This window comes from Oryzias latipes, chromosome 14 (assembly GCF_002234675.1).
Source record: "Oryzias latipes chromosome 14, ASM223467v1".
NCBI lineage: Eukaryota > Metazoa > Chordata > Actinopteri > Beloniformes > Adrianichthyidae > Oryzias > Oryzias latipes.
The window spans coordinates 25,562,940-25,578,970 of NC_019872.2; the positions used below are offsets into that span (position 1 = coordinate 25,562,940).

The 16,031-nt window shown below is 37.3% G+C and overlaps 1 protein-coding gene across 18 annotated transcripts in view; it reads right to left on the reverse strand.

Annotated features, from left to right (window-relative positions):
* Nucleotides 1–16,031, reverse strand: part of LOC101173164 (neural cell adhesion molecule 1) — a 309,611-nt gene that overhangs the window by 55,430 nt on the left and 238,150 nt on the right. For 11 of the 18 annotated variants that reach the window (XM_023962560.1, XM_023962559.1, XM_023962558.1 and 8 more), the window contains exons 9-11: nucleotides 10,110–10,139; nucleotides 3,056–3,206; nucleotides 367–551 (exon numbers count right to left, since the gene is read on the reverse strand). In XM_023962560.1, coding sequence (XP_023818328.1) covers nucleotides 367–551; nucleotides 3,056–3,206; nucleotides 10,110–10,139 — 366 coding nt within the window. The remainder of the gene's footprint in view (nucleotides 1–366; nucleotides 552–3,055; nucleotides 3,207–10,109; nucleotides 10,140–16,031) is intronic. The other 7 variants (XM_023962556.1, XM_023962562.1, XM_023962561.1 and 4 more) reach the window with 1 other exon arrangement.

Below are 16,031 nucleotides of genomic sequence, written 5' to 3' on the forward strand. Positions count from 1 at the left end.
CTCTTTAGAAGGAGCTTGTTTACTGTTATTGCTCATTTAAAGTTTTTATCCAAGTTCTTGGATCAACTCACTTTTTGCTGGAGGCGTTCATATCATTTTCCATTCAGTCCCCAAATGCATTAAAACCTTATTAGTATTTTCCCTTCATTACTCTATGCAATGTAATGCAAACAGTTTCAACGAACTGTTAGAGACTTCAGTTCTTTCTTAAATAATGGTATTGATCAATTCTTGATATGGTTCTTTTCAAAATTAATTACTTTCTGAGATACTTTGAATAGCGAAATCTGAAAAGCTAAGTGAACTAGTGCCCTGTTAACCTTTCTTTGTTTCTGCGTCCTAACATCCAGGCGGCTAGTGCATCACCTCTAGGTAGCTGACTGTAGGCATGTTGTAGATCTTCACGTTGGTGGTGTTGGGGCTCGGCAGATGGGAGCCGTCTTTGAACCAAACCACAGAAGCTTCAGGATGGGCGTCCACCTCACAGCTGAGGTTGGCCGGGTTCTTTTCCCAGGTGTACGAGGCCACTACGCCCTGGATCTTCGGAGAATCTATAAAACCAAATGGAGGAAAAGAACATATGCCATGAAACAAACATATAGGGTCAGTAGGTCAGATGTTTGTGTTGTTTATTACAACAATATGTTACAAATGAATCACTATAAATAACCTCAAAGTGACATGAGGTTCTTCAGTGACATCCAAAGGACATCAAAACACAAGGTAGGAGGAAGTGCACTACAAGCAACTATCAATGTTCTTTGCTAATCAAAAAATGACAAATCAAACAAAACACAAAAAAACAATGCACATGTCTATGTCACTTGTGTTTTAATTAAGGACTTACATTTAAAAAACATTTTCTTGCCTTTTTACAATAAAGTTTCCTGACAAATAAAAAAAGGCATCAAACATACTAAACTGACACTGATAAGCCTATAGCTGCGTGGACACTGGGCATCCGGACGTTTAGCGTCTTCTTGAATGCACGCTTAGCCTATTGTGTACACATTGGATGAGCAGGGAGGAGCTTTTTCTTTTCCTTTTTCTACTGTTTACTAGCGCATGCTCGCCACCTACAGTTGAAAGAGGTTTGCTGCGAAATGCTGAAGTGGTGCAGATCTCGTGATTTGGGTTCAAAACAGAAATGGTTTATTGCTAGAGTTCTTTCAATGGCGGATATGGATGACATACCAGCATGTCAGGAGAGTGGGAACAATTTGTCTTTATTTGAAAAACAAGCACAAACGTCGACAGGCTTGTCTCTGCGTCTGGGTTCCCCTCATAAACCAAATCCATATATTACTACCAAATCAGAGTCCCTGAGTGGCCAATGTTCAGCCACGTTTAACTAGCAACAGGCGTTCAATGGCCACACGTTATGCACATTGAGCCAGATAGTCATAAAAACGTGCGTAGCTACGCGTGGATGAGAGAGTTTTTAACACGGAAGCTGAAACACAATTTACATTGACTTTTTATTGGAAGCTGGCACTTGAACCTCCGTTGCAGAGGGCTTTGTGAACGAGCCTACTTTCACACCAGGATAGGGGACATTCAGAGGGATTTTAGTGGATCTGCTTAAAGAAAACTGAAAAAAGCTGACAGGAGTTTACAATGTGCTTTTGAGAGCAAACTGTCCATTTACAATTGCAACAGCTGACTGTTTGAGGGCATTGCTGCAACAAAATGCACAATCTTTGTGTCTAGCTTGTCTCCCTTTCCTCAACAGATCAACTACACCAGAGTTCAGATGGGGTTTCCCATTTGCTTGGATGACGGGGAAACAACAGGATCCCAAAAGTTTTGGTATAAACATTTATATTTATACATATCGTCCCCTGACAAACTTTAAGAGCCTTGTGACAATGTAGCACCATACTGCTATTCTTTATTTAAAAGTTACAAAACTGACTTTAAAGGCTTCGAACAACAGAATCAAAACGAAAGAGGATGTAGACCTGCTCACGGGAGCAAGTTTATGACGCCTCTGTAAAAAGTAACACCCCTGCAGCTGCAAAATAAGATTTAGAAAAAAAAGATTCCATTAAAAAAAAAAGGTAAAAGAAGGGAAAGCCTATTTTGAAATGTTCCCATCAGTTTTTTTAGCGGTAAACCCAGATATATCCAGTTTGGCTAATGGGATCATCCTGTGTGACAGATAGCCTGCTCCATATTTAGATAAAGCCTTCATTGTGCGAATGGGAGAGTGGTGATGGAGAGGACGGAGACAGAGGACCGTGCTCAAGACAAAGCACCTCTCTTATCAATAATTGCTTGGTAACAGTGAATCAGCTAACTGATTATCTGTTGATTACTCTTGCTAACTGCAAACCCTCAAACAACTCTATCAATGCTGCATTGTGACAATATCTCTTGCAAGCACATTGGGAGCAGGGCTCATTAATCCAATTAAATCCTCAATGGCTTTATTTTTCAGTTTCTTTTACAGACTCGTGGTTTAAAAAGATGTGGGCAACAGCATTTCTTATAATCTGGGAAACTTAGCCCTTTCTGATGATCCTTTTTGGTTTGTTTTTCATCATTCATAAAAATAAACACTTGGTCTGTTCAGATCCAGTAAGGCTTTACTGCGCCTCATCGACAGCTCGCAACATAACATTGGGGTGGCTTTTTGCTAAAAGGAGAAAAAAACAACAACAACACCGCTTTAAGGCCTAAAAAGCCACTGCATCATCCAAGGTATATCAGAACAGAGACCTCTGTTTCCATGGTAACAAATCATAGTGGTACCACTGACCAAGGAAACTCTGCCAGCTTAACTGCTGTACCATTTATCTACAGAAACTGAGATGCCTGTCTGGTCTTTGTAATGCCTTCTGTACATTTGCATAACTTACATTATTTTCCAAGAAGTTTTGGTTGCCATCTACATTATTTCATGTGGAAATAATTACTTCAAACGTATTTTAAGAATAATTCACCCATTTAGTGCCATCAACCTAAGGATATGTCCTTTTTAGATGTCAAAGTAGTGTTAAAATAAAAGACAGCAATCCTCCAGATCATGTGCAGAAAGAGTGGAGGGACTTACAGCGAACTTCCAGGTACACAGATTGGCTGTCCTGACCGATGGAGTTGCTGGCTATGCAAAGATACTGCCCAGCATATGTGAACTGGACGTTTTTCAAGGTGAGGGAGGACACTCGTGCATGGCTGTAGACCACAATGTTCCTGTCGAGACTCTACGGAGAAGCAGAGAAAATCTCCATGTTAGCTTTCAGGAAATACACGTGCATGCCAGCGTGACCTAAGGGACAAAAAGAAAAAAGGACTTACTCTGTGTTTTATGGACAGGTCAAATAAAGAACAACTGGGACGCTACAACAACAACCATCTAGAGGTAACTACACTGTAAATTGTATTTACACCATTTTGTTTGTTCTAATGTATTATTGCAATTCAACTGAACAAGCTGTTGGTCGTGTTGTAAAGTACATTTTTAAGTCAAATGCGTCTCAACTAAATAAAACTTCCTATTATAAGATTTTACATTATCTTTTGGCACTTTCAATTCAAAACCATTACATGGCGCTAAGTGGGACAATGTTCGCTTTTTGCTCAGATGGGCTGCATGGTGGTGCAGAGGTTAGCACTCTCACCTCACAGTTAGAAGGCTCTGGTTCAAGTCCCACCAGGAGTTTAAACATTCATTCAACCTGCCTTTCTTCTCACAAACATGCTTCTTAAATTGCCTCATTTTAAAATGTGCCCTCTATTTATTTATTCTTTTTAACATTATTAAGATTAAAACATTTCTATTTAACCCATCTTCTTGTCATACGGGGGTTCTGAGCTGCCGATTCTGTCTTTGTGGCTCCGCTTGGACTCAGTTTTCGGTCACTCTAAATTGTCCCTAGGTTTGTGTGTGTTTATGTGGCCCTGCAGCAAACTTGCAGCCTGTTCAGGGTGTACGCTGCCTAGAGGCAGCAGATTGTTTTAGTTCTTTTGAATAATATTTGCAACTTAATATGATTGAAACCCCTTCCTTAACACAATTTAAGATTTTAAATGAGCAGGGGCCTCATTTATAAAACTTTGCGTAGGATTTGCGTCAGAAATGGCGTACGGATGAAACATAGGACGTGCGTACGCAAAGAAATATTCGGATTTATAAAACCGTGCGCACGCACATCCTACGCATCTTTCCCTTAATAAATCACAACCGATTCTAAATGCAGCGCAGCTTTTTGCGGCTTCATGACACGCCCATATTTGTCCATAAATAGTCCGTGAAACGCCCACAAATGAATATTCATTGATTGCGGAACCATGGCAAACACCGAGAGGAAATCAAAAAAACGTAACTTCACTCAATGTGAAGTAAAAGTTATCGTTGGCGAGGTGGAAAAGAGGAGAAAAGTGTTGTTTGGAGGGCACAGTGTGGACATTACTAATGCCAAAAAGGCATGTGAGCGGCAAACGGTGGCGGACGCCGTAAATGCCCCCCGATGGAGCGCTGTAGCCTCACAACCTCGAATGGTTGTGAGGCTACAGCGCTCCATCGGGGGGGGGGGGGGGGGGGGGGGGAGACGACGACACCGGAGCGCCAGATGCATGCGCCGGGGGGACCGGAGCGCCAGATGCACCGGGTGACACGCGTGGTTCCTCCGAGTGCTCCTCTGTAACGCCGGGCCCAAAAGCCCGCAGAGGTCCAACAGGACGGCTGGAGGAAGTCAGAACCGGCTCATAAGCCACTCGTCCTCATTTGCCAGCACGTCTTCTTGCTGTCTAAAAATGCGTTCACTCCGAATTCTTCCATTTGCCACATCTTCTAAGAGCGTAAGATCAGCCATTGTGCGTCATTACGCATTGTGATGGGGCATTTTATGAGCTACAGATGGATGTCGGTAATAATCCACGTGGAAATGGGAAATTGATCTGCGCAAATGTAATTTCTTGTTGCTTTCTGAATGGTTGAGACATACGCCATACATTGTTTCATCAAAAATAAAACAAACTAAAGGCATATGCATGAATACCATACTTCCATAGCTTATGAAGAAATGTTTTAATATGAAAACAACTTTCCCCAGTGGATAATTAGTACGTCCGTCCGCACGCCCACACCTTTGTCTGCTCCTCCAGACGGACACACTGACGAGAATATCAGTTTTGTACATTATTTTGTTCTGTTAACTATATTATTTATGAGGATGAATTGCACAACATGCCAATATTGCAGAACATATTTCACTTTTCTTTTTCCAAATAAGTGTTCATTTGAATTTCTGTTGTAATTTTCGTTAGATTGTTTTGTTTGTTTCACTGCTGATCGGTCCAACGGGTGTTCGTGTAGGCTGTTAATTGTAAGTCTTGCTTTGTGAAGTCTTCATGTTATTTCTGAGAGGCAGGATTGTCATTTTCACTTTCACGTGTTTCTTCCATCTGCCGAAGGTGTCGCCGTTTCTCATTTCACCCGTTTTTGTGCGTACGCCTGGGTCAGAGCTTGCGTGGAGGACCGCACATTTTCCCGTCAAGTTTGCTTTTTATAAATCTCAACTATTGCGTAGAGAGTGGCGTACGCCTTCTTTTGTGTGTACGCAACGTTTATAAATGAGGCCCCTGGTCTCTGAATCAATATTGTACGGCTGGATAGCTCCAATACTGCCGGCCATTTTTGTAGCATGTTAGGTTGGGGGTATGAGGGGCTGTAAGCTAGCAGAAGAGAGAGTAAACAAATGGATGATGGGAAATCAGGGCAGGTCGTTCCACACTAACAGTCAGAGGTAAATTTCTAATGTACCACTGCCACTCTGTAGAAAATATGTAGAAAAACTGCAGATTTTTCATTTTAGCTAGAAACGTCAAAATCATATTTAAAGGGAGCAGTAGGAAAGCTTTGAAAATAGATCAAAAGATGGTCACTAATTTGCAATGTACCACATAAGCCAGGAATCCACTTAATTTGGCATAATCTTGAAAAACAATATCATTAAAATATAACTGAAAATAAATTCAGGCATAAAGGGGTTAAAGTTTAACTTTAAATTAGAAGTGTAAACATAAGATTTTTACTGGTATAATAAGTTTTCTGCTGATTTAAAAGAAATGTACTTAAAAAAATACTTGCATTTAACTTTTTTAATGCATCATCCAGTGGATTCATAATGTAATACATACAAGCCGCTAAGGCCTGTGGCAAACAGAGGTGCATTAAAAAGCCCTACTTTAGTAGAGGGCTAAAGGAAAACCCAGCTATTATAACTTTAGGAACAGGGCTACGTTCCTCTGGGCGCCAACAGTTTACCAACAGGGGACGAGCATCTTCCTTCAAGCTGCCATGATCTCTTAATAATTCAGACCTTCTCTGTGCTTCAGTATTTACGCTTTATAAATAATTTAATAGGTTTGTAATATTAGTTTTACTTTATGTTTTATTACTTTTTTGCAGATCAGGCTTGTTTGACACTAATATATCTGCAGTTTGCTTCAATCAGAGGGGTAGATTTTCAAAGGACAACCAATTTCAACCAAAGAAACAAAAAACAAAACAAAAAAACACCCAGAAATTACTTTTTATTTTTATTATTATTTATAATTGTAGTCTTGATTCTGTTGGTAAATACTCTTTAAAAAGTTTTGTGCAAAAGAAAAAAAGAACATAGTTCTGGAAACACTTTGTTCTATTCTTTTGCCTTTTCTTGCATCGTTTAAATACTTGAAGCCTTTGCTGCTGCTGCTGCTGCAGGACGGTCTAAAAACTTCATCTCTGGCTTCAGGCCCTTTTATTTTTTAGAGATATACTTTTTTTTTTTAATAAGCTCAAAAATGAACGATATAATTGCCCTTCTCTGTAACAAAATCCTTACATTTATTACATCATAACTTAAATTGTTTATGCATTCCTCACAGGTGGGAGGGGCTCACACCACTTAAAAAAATACATGTTTAGAATTTTCCAATTTACAAACTCATATAAACAAATGAATGCAAATATGTGTCAGTGCTATAACACAAACAGATAGGCAACCATATTTAATGAGCACTCATGATTGTGTGCATTTAAAACACTTAACGTGAGCATTGAGAACATTTAGAATGTGTCTACATTCTAGTCTAAAAAAAACAACAACAAACTAATTAGAATTTTCCCATGAAGTCAAAAATATTGTTTTCCAGTTCACCCTGATGATACAGGGGCCTGATGCACAGAGGAGGAATAAATAAAGCAATGTCCTCAATGTGACTCCTAATTGGGCTGCGTCATGCTCACCATTCCCAGTCTATCTTTTCTCCTCATTTCCTCTCATATCTTCATTCCTAATATACCAACTAAAAATGCTCCTTATCATAACTTTATGCAATCCTCCACTGAATTTGGATGGAAATAGTTAAAAAAAAAACTGGGATAAATGGAATAATCGAATATATTCCTTTTTTTAACATTGTTTTAGTTATATTTCAAATTTCAAATCAACGCTAAAAACTCATCTTTTCCAAATGGCCTATTCACTTTAACATTAACCTTTTCACCTTTTTATATATTTTTTATTTAATTTTGTATTTATTTAAATTGTTGTTGTTGTTTTAAGTGTTTATTGTATTTTATACTGTATACATGCTGTGCGGCGACCTTGAGTGCCCAGAAAGGCGCCTTATAAATAAAATGTATTATTATTATTATTATATATCCAATTAAAATACGTTTTGTGACATTCACTTGAAGCAGCAGCATGTTGGGAGCTAAAAAAAGATGATAAATGAAAACAAATGTCAGATATAGCCAAGTTATTTAAGGCTTTCTGATCTTCAAGGAGGATTAAATGTTCTGTTTAATGCCTCATGTCATTCAGAATGAAGACTATCATGATCAAACCATGTTCCTGTTTAAATGTCAGACTGCTCTGTATTTTGCAGTGTACATATTAGGTAATGATAGACAGGAAAAAGACGGTCTCTGTGGTTGTTTTAGGCTTCATCTCATTCTTTCTGGTACATTTTGTATCACAGTTATCAATTAGGCTTTTTTGGACTTTTTTTTTTCATATTTTACTGACAACTTGTTCAATTGTTCTATTTTTGTTTCCAAACTACTAAACAAATTACATTTAAACTACAGTATTATCGAGAAATACACCACTGCTACATGGAATCAACAGTTAATTAAGAATAAAACAGAATTTCTGCATTATTTTTTATTATCCATGCTTTAATACCCATTCAGTTCTAAAATATTTGACACACAAAAATGAAGAAAAAAATATATACTCCAGCTATCTAGAGCCTAAAATGGTGTTCATTACCTGTAAATCTGGACGTTCTTCACATAACAATAACCGTCAAACATCAGACAGAGACTTTTTACATTAAAACACTTAAATAAAAACATGCTGTTACAGAAATTCTTGTTAAATTGTAAAATAAAAGTTTTTGGATAAAGAGTTTTGTTAGGGTTCTTACTATTACAAAGAGGTTGGTCATTAGTTGGGTTTCCTGTTATATATTCAGTGGAGTTAGCTTGTTAGAGTTGTTTAAGGTGCTAGTTGATGTTCCATGGAGGACCAAAAGACTGCATGTGTGTTTCTGACCTCAATTGTTGAAATAAAATCCACAATCCTCTCATTTCTCAATGCATTCATTGTTTTTGGTTCCTTGGAGAAACTGTCACCAACAAAGTTTCAGAATCTCACAACGATGCATCAGGAATAAAAAATAAAGGGGTTGGACAGAATTTCATGAAGTGTTTTCTATTACAATCTGTAAAAGCAAAAACCAAGATGCAGCAAACCAGTGGGGACTGGTGGGAATAAAAATAAAAATAAAAATCACTGCTGTTATCTGAGTGAACTGGAGCAGTGAGGCGGCACCACAAACGAGGTCACAAGCGTCAGAAAAACTCCTCGAGTGTGTGGTCGGAGCGAAAACATGCAGGTTCCTGGCCCATGGCATGGCCGTGCAGCATTTAAAGCCAATGTGTTAGGACTTCTGTGCGTGGGAACCATGACTGGCTCTCAGCAGAACTGACAGAGTTTTGGTGTGCTGCTGCGAAACGCTGAACAAACAACACAGAGCCACAAATATGTTCATTCTTTAAATCATTGTGAAGTGCAACTTGCAGGTCTAGTTTTCTTAAACGTACCTGTGTTTCTGATAGGTTCGTCATAAATTCTATGTATTTTTTCTAAACAGAAAATTAATATTTAAAAATGCTTTGAATCATAGAATATGCAATACTATATCAAGTCTAAATACAGAATCAGAAATTAATTGTTGTCATGGAGGTTTAATGCTTTAACTTTTACGTTAACTGTGATATTTTTGCTGAATTCACAAACTTGCATCTCTTGAGACTGATGTTTTGCAACAATAATGTGACACAACATGGGGATTAAATCTGCTTTTGCAAAGCTTGTTTCTGCATCGAAAAATGATAATGAGGGGTTGAGTGATTCAGACGTAGCACTACTGGAGGCCCAGGTGTGTAATGCACGGTCCGCCACTGGGTTTTAACATGGTTCAACATTGGCTTAACATTTCACATAAAGAACTCAACTTCTCTCACTTTTTCCACGTATGTTTACATATTACCATCTGTGCAATATGTGCAAAATGTACATAGTGGCTGTGTGACACGGCCTTAATCCTACATGAATCCCTTTTACTTGATATATCGCAGCAAATTTCTTACAACTTTTGCAACCTATTTACAAAAAATGGCAACTTAAATGCATAGCATGTTTTCGGCATATTACAGATTTTTTTTCACTAGTTAACAATTCAAAATATGTGCTATTCTGTTGTGAGATATTTCAAGACTTTTAGTTATTATGGTAGTTATTCTGCAAGTTGCACATTTATTCTGTGTAAACAACATGAAGTGCAGTGTTAGACCTGATCAGAAGTGTCAAAGGAAAAAAAAATTTAAGATACAAATGGATTGTGATTCAAAATAAGTCCATTAAACTGCATGATGCATCTAACGGGCTAAATTTAAAGTGGACATCTAAAATGCTCTGCATCTTGAAATGAAAGCAGAAAAAACTGTTGCTATGCTTCTAAATTAAAAATGGGTGAAAGGGGAAGCAATCAGTGTTAACTTGGGGCTGTTATAACTAGGGTAAGGCTACAGTAATTAGTAGCCATACCTCATATTTGTCTGGTCGTGTCCAAGAAGCCTAAAAAGAACAAACACAAAGGAAGTAGAGAGAAACATTGACACAGGAGAGCAAACGGAGTTCTGGAAAAAGGTCCACAAAGTGCATTTCTCATTTACCTGCAAGAGATGGGCGTTAGAGGCAACATTTTTTGTCCCCTTTTTTACTGGGACAGGTCAAATATATCCATCAGCATTTTGTGTCATGTAAGTTTTAAAAGTGAAAAAATGTCATCATTAACCACTATCAGCATATGTAGATTGGTAGGGCAAGCCTTACACTGAAAAAATTAAATATGAGCTTAGTCAGGTTAATCAGATTTAATAAACAAACCAAATAAAAACTTTAATTGGCTAAAAGTCAACTAATTCTATTCATAACTCAAAGGTCGGACATCCTTTGTCGTGAAGCTTAGATCACTTTGTTTTTTTTTTTAAATCTCAACCTTTATTTATATCTTTAAAATCATCAAATTCCCTACAAAATTTATGCTAAATACCAAAACATGGATCTAATGTGCTTCCAACATTTTTGACTAAACATCCAAACTTCATTTCAATATGAATCCTTTTCTTTGATGGGTTACAATAATTGTAATTGCTTGACAAAAAAAAAATCCTGCAGTTTATTAGAAAAAAAAAAACCACAATTATTTCTCATGGAGTGAGTCTGAATGGTTTTGCCAACTAACTTTATAAAATATGATTATTTTTATCATAAATGAACAAAGTGAACAGAATTAACACAAGCATGAAAGAATGTTTAGTTAAAATCTGGATTTTATTTTTTTTATTAATAGTTTGGAGGAAAAAAAACACAAAGAAACAAACATGTCAAGATGTCAAACGGAAGCCCATTTTCCAGGAACAGCGTTGAGCATACTCAGCTGGTTTTAAAGTATTTTTGTGTGAGCACAAAAGCATTTCACAGAAACGAATGAGAGGTGAGCCGCTGCTGCTTTTTACTAATTAACACCCCCTCTAAATGTATTCACTGTTTTATCTTCCACGGATTTCAAACACTCATTATTTATTTAAAGTAAAAATGTTGATATGCGAATGCACTCTGCAGTGTGTTTGCTTTAGCTGTAATTTTTCTTTCTAAATGTCTAGACTAGATTCGGCTCAATGCCTGCTCTTGTAGTTTCACTGAAATAAAACAGCAGAGACAATGATAGACAGAGTGTGGCAGAAAACATGACGAATGGAAATCTTCTGGAAAGTTTCAGAAAAATAACAAGATGACTGTTTATTACGGTCAATGAAAACTGATTTGACAGTGGAAATGAAACAGAGGCTTGATGATCAGTCCCACTCCGATCTATTTTCAAAGCATCCCCAGTGTCTAGATTTAAAAACCTTAGTCATTTTCTGTGGTTCATTGGAAATTTGTGGGTGGGACTGTTGACGCGGAGTAAGAATGGTGTCTTTCTCCTGCTATCTTACAGTCCCCACCAACCCCAACCTAAAAGCGGTGTCACACAGCCACTACGTACATTTTGCGCATATTGCACAGATGAAAATGATAAAAGTTGTGGTCTTTAAGTGACATTTTCACAAATGAACCATGTTAAAACCACAGAAGAACGAATAAACCACACAAAGAATATGTAATACAACATAAAAGTCAAATCTATGAGTGTTTAATGAGTCAATTGTGTAACTTTAACTTGATATGTGTACCGTATACGTGAAATAAAGGTTTTACATCGGTGGTACTTGCGTGAAAAGTCTGTTAGACATACGTAGAAAGCTACAAATTAGTGTATGCATCCCACAAAAAGTTGAGCCAGTTACCAGCTCAGATAAGGAAAACGAAAACGTACATTGATCTAGCCGTCTACAAGTGGCTGCATTAGAATGAAACGGAAAAGTGAGCTTGTAGCCTGCCGATTGTAGATTTAACTAAGCAACTACAATCTTTTTTAAACTACATTTTCATCTGCTCCTGATTCCCAACAATTTGAATAAAGGAACACTCAGAAACACAATTTTAATCCTGATTCTTTCCCTGTCTCCCCCACCATGAGAAAAATGCTACAAAAACGTTAGAATGTTAGAAACACCAAAAGGTGGAGTGAGTCCTTAAAGGCTCATGTGCAAAGGAAGACTATTGTGCCGTAATAATTAAACTGTCATTAAAGAAAAAAAGGAAGTTTTAACCAAATCAGAAAAAATGGACAGATTCCAATTCAAATGTGGACATTTGAACATTTAGTCTTTGAAACGGAGTATATTTAGCATTTACAACATTTTTCTACTCCTGTATTAAACCTTTAGTTAAGTGGAAAACGAAACTCGGAATGAAATATTTACCGAAAGTAAAGAATCATTGACTCTTTGGCGATTTGGTTAAGTTTGCCCAGTGGGCCGCAGTTTTCTATAATCTATCGCACTGCTCTAGTTGACAGGGCACAGGAGGTAAAGTAGGCCAGTATGACCTGAATATCTTGTAGCCGCGGCCCATGGTGTCCTCAGGGACCTCATAGAACAGGTGCTCTCAGTGAATCTGCACTGTGCTACATCAGAAATAGCTGACTTACTCTCAAGTGGTTCTGCCATCTGAAGCCTCAACCCAATAAGTGGATGGGAAAGTCTAATAACAGCGATTATTTCAAACTGTTGAACCCATTGTTGAAGCATTTCTGCATTGAATGGCACATTTGCCTGCTGTTAATGCAGACTAACTCCCAGACTTCCAGGTTAAGGCTCTTTTTCATATAAAGTAAATGGAGGCAGCTTACGAGTGTAAGATGAAATCGACGTCTTTTATCTACAGAAACTGATTGTTTTTCTGAGATATTGACATTTTTCATTCACCATGTCATGAAGTCCGATGATAGCAGTTGTGAAAAACAGTTTATCGTCAAACGACAGATGATGGATAATTGTCCGGCTAATTTAGAATAGAAAACGCTATAAAACCTAAAGTAATATGGAAATATTTTCTAAAAGAAATTTTAAGCGTAATTATAGATGACTGATCCAGCCTATAACTTTATGTCTGAATATAACTGAAAAGCCATAGTTTCATAAAGAAGCAGCTTTTCCTCTCACTGCTGTCGATAAAATTGATTTAAAGTCAAACATATAGATTCCAGTTTTAAAGGACAAGATTCACTTTCATTTCCACTAAAGAGGACTCTTATTCAAAATGTTCCAAAGATGTACTTTATCATGTATAATTTTTTATCCTAGTAAAACATTGACAGAATACAATGGTCCATGTGTAGAAAATCCCTGTGATTTTATTTTAATTTATTAATTAATATTTTCGTTTTATCTCTCATGCTACGTTCACACCCGTCTCTGCAATGCATGTTCATGTGATCACTTCCAATAAAAGTCTATGTAAACGCGCACGTAAGCACTTTTCGAGCTTCTGCGTTTAAAAACTGTCGTGTTTACACGTCGCTAGGTCCGAACAAAACGGAACACAAGCGTCCATTGAACCCACGTTAAAAGTTAAACCACTTGAAATCTGACCAATTAGGGACTTGGATTTGGTAGTGATGTATGTGTAGCCTCCTATTTTAATTTCCGAAAGTCCTAAAAGTGTGAATGTGCATCACATGCCCGGTATGCATAGCATAACAGTAACACTTATCACTGAACATAAGCTGTTTATGATGTTCTCAATACTAAAAACATTAATGAATAAACTAAAATTAATAAAACTGAGGTTTGTACACTTAAATAATTTTTTTTTTATCTTCTAGGGTTTTTTTCTCTCCAAGCAAACTCATTTTCAAAATAAAGGTTTGCCATCAGAATACTTTTTCATTCAGAGTCAGTAATGGGATTAGTCCCAAATAAACACTGAAATTAAGCAATCAATCCAAATTAAAAAATGATAATTGTTGATCCTTTTAGAATTTATTTTGGAGCCGATTATTTGTTCCAACAATTGCATGGTCTAAGTAGCCTCACTGTATTGTTACTGTCCATTCATCTGCAGATGGGATGTAAGCACGAGGTAACTTCAGATGTTTTGGGTCACACTGAAGTTTATTTAACATTAAGCAGAAACAAAAACAAAAAAATGTAGGACCTGTTCGCTCAGAATCTAGGACTATTTGATGCCTTTTAAGGCTTCATTTGAGGTAACTGACTTTTTAAGGACCTTTTGCCACCCTGAAGTAACTGCCCCCCCCCCCCCCAGTGAAGCAGGAAGCCCACATTAAAATAACATTTTCACACCTAATAATTTTCTATTTTTCCCCCAACTGTCAAGCTCTAATGCCACCAAAAAGTAATTTGAAACCTTTGATGTAACCATATTTAACATTAATAGCCAGCAGAAATAATAATAGTAATATTAATAATGAGTGAAATTTCATTCCAAAGTATATAATGTGAAGAGGAGACTGCTGTGGCTCCCAAATCCACAAACCTACCAGAGGCTGCAATGTAATTATCTTAACAGTATTTGCAGCAATCACGGCAGAAAATTACCTCTGTGAAGTGACTAATCTGCCTGCTGCTCACATGATGCATTCTATCAGGGAAGACTATAAACATGTTGTTTGGAAAATTATACAGCTTTAATGACCTAATGAAAACATAGCAACAGATTTGTGATGGGTTTTTCTTGTCTGCTGCAACAGCGACTTGTGTTTTGGTCAAAACACAGATCGTTGGTATGTATAGATCCCTATGTCGATCGTTCACCATTTATCCTATTGAGCGCTTTTTCAGAGCGGATTTAAAACTATTTTATCTAGACAGATTTATATATCCTTGTACTTTCTGTATTCTTATTGTGCTATTCTTCTAAATAGCATATCCACTTGCTATTTAAAGTGGGTTATTACACCTCTCAGGCAATAGACACACTCAAATGATTTGATTCTAAGCAGCAATTAGGGTAATAACACTTCAGTAAGTAAACTTTTTCTGCTAAATTCCACTTTTCACTGCATATTCACTAAAAATCTCTTTTTCATGAGCTAATGATTATTGTAATTATTAAATAAAGATCTTCCATGAACACTACAGCAAACCATCACAGCATGGAAGTGCCTCAAAATTGGTTGCAGAGCTGGGAAATCCCCTCTTTTTTTCCCTTTCATTTTCAGCAAACTTGATCAATATTCAAAAGTGAATAAGGTTGGACATGAATATTTTCCAGACTTTAAAATGGGGATGAAAGAATCTGATGGCAAGTCTTAGTTTAATGGAAATTGGCAGAAATCTAGTCTGACTGTGCAGCTGACTTGGTACTTGAAATGGAAGATGTGAATGAAATGAAGCAATTTAGAGACTGAATGAGAACTGAAAGTTAGCAAATGGGTGTTTTTTATGAGTACTGGTCTCCTTTTAAACCTGTCAAGACGTGCTTCAGAACAGCAAAATAAAACTGAAAAAAATTAGTACAACTTCTGGAAATTATCTATAAAATAATACAGCGACAAAAATAACACATGTATTGATTGATAAAAGAAAAAAAAAGTTTTTTGTCTTTTTAAGGAATTTACGGAGCTCCGAAAGGGGGAAAATTAGGACTGGTCACTCGTGCGCACACGAAACCAACTAGTGCACATGGGAAATTAAGTGGTCATTTGCATACAGGAGGGCTTTACAGCGCCTGAAAATGACAGTATGCTTTCTCTCTGTCACGGTTGTGTTATCTCTGAACGTCACCTACAACATATTCTGAAGTCACGTGGTTTATTTTGGCACAGGGGATACACTAGCTTTGACCAACTGGTGAACTGAGCATGAGTTAGTTTTCTCGTGCGCACGAGAACCCAGACTTAATATTTTTCTTTTTACTCTGATGTCCCTTCAGGGGCTCCATAGCAACTAGAGGAAACCCCACAGATAACACCACAGATAACACCAATAAACCAGCTGTGCAGCATGATTCCACCTCTTCATTTCCAGCAAAACAGCGACTGGTTTGTTGAAGGTT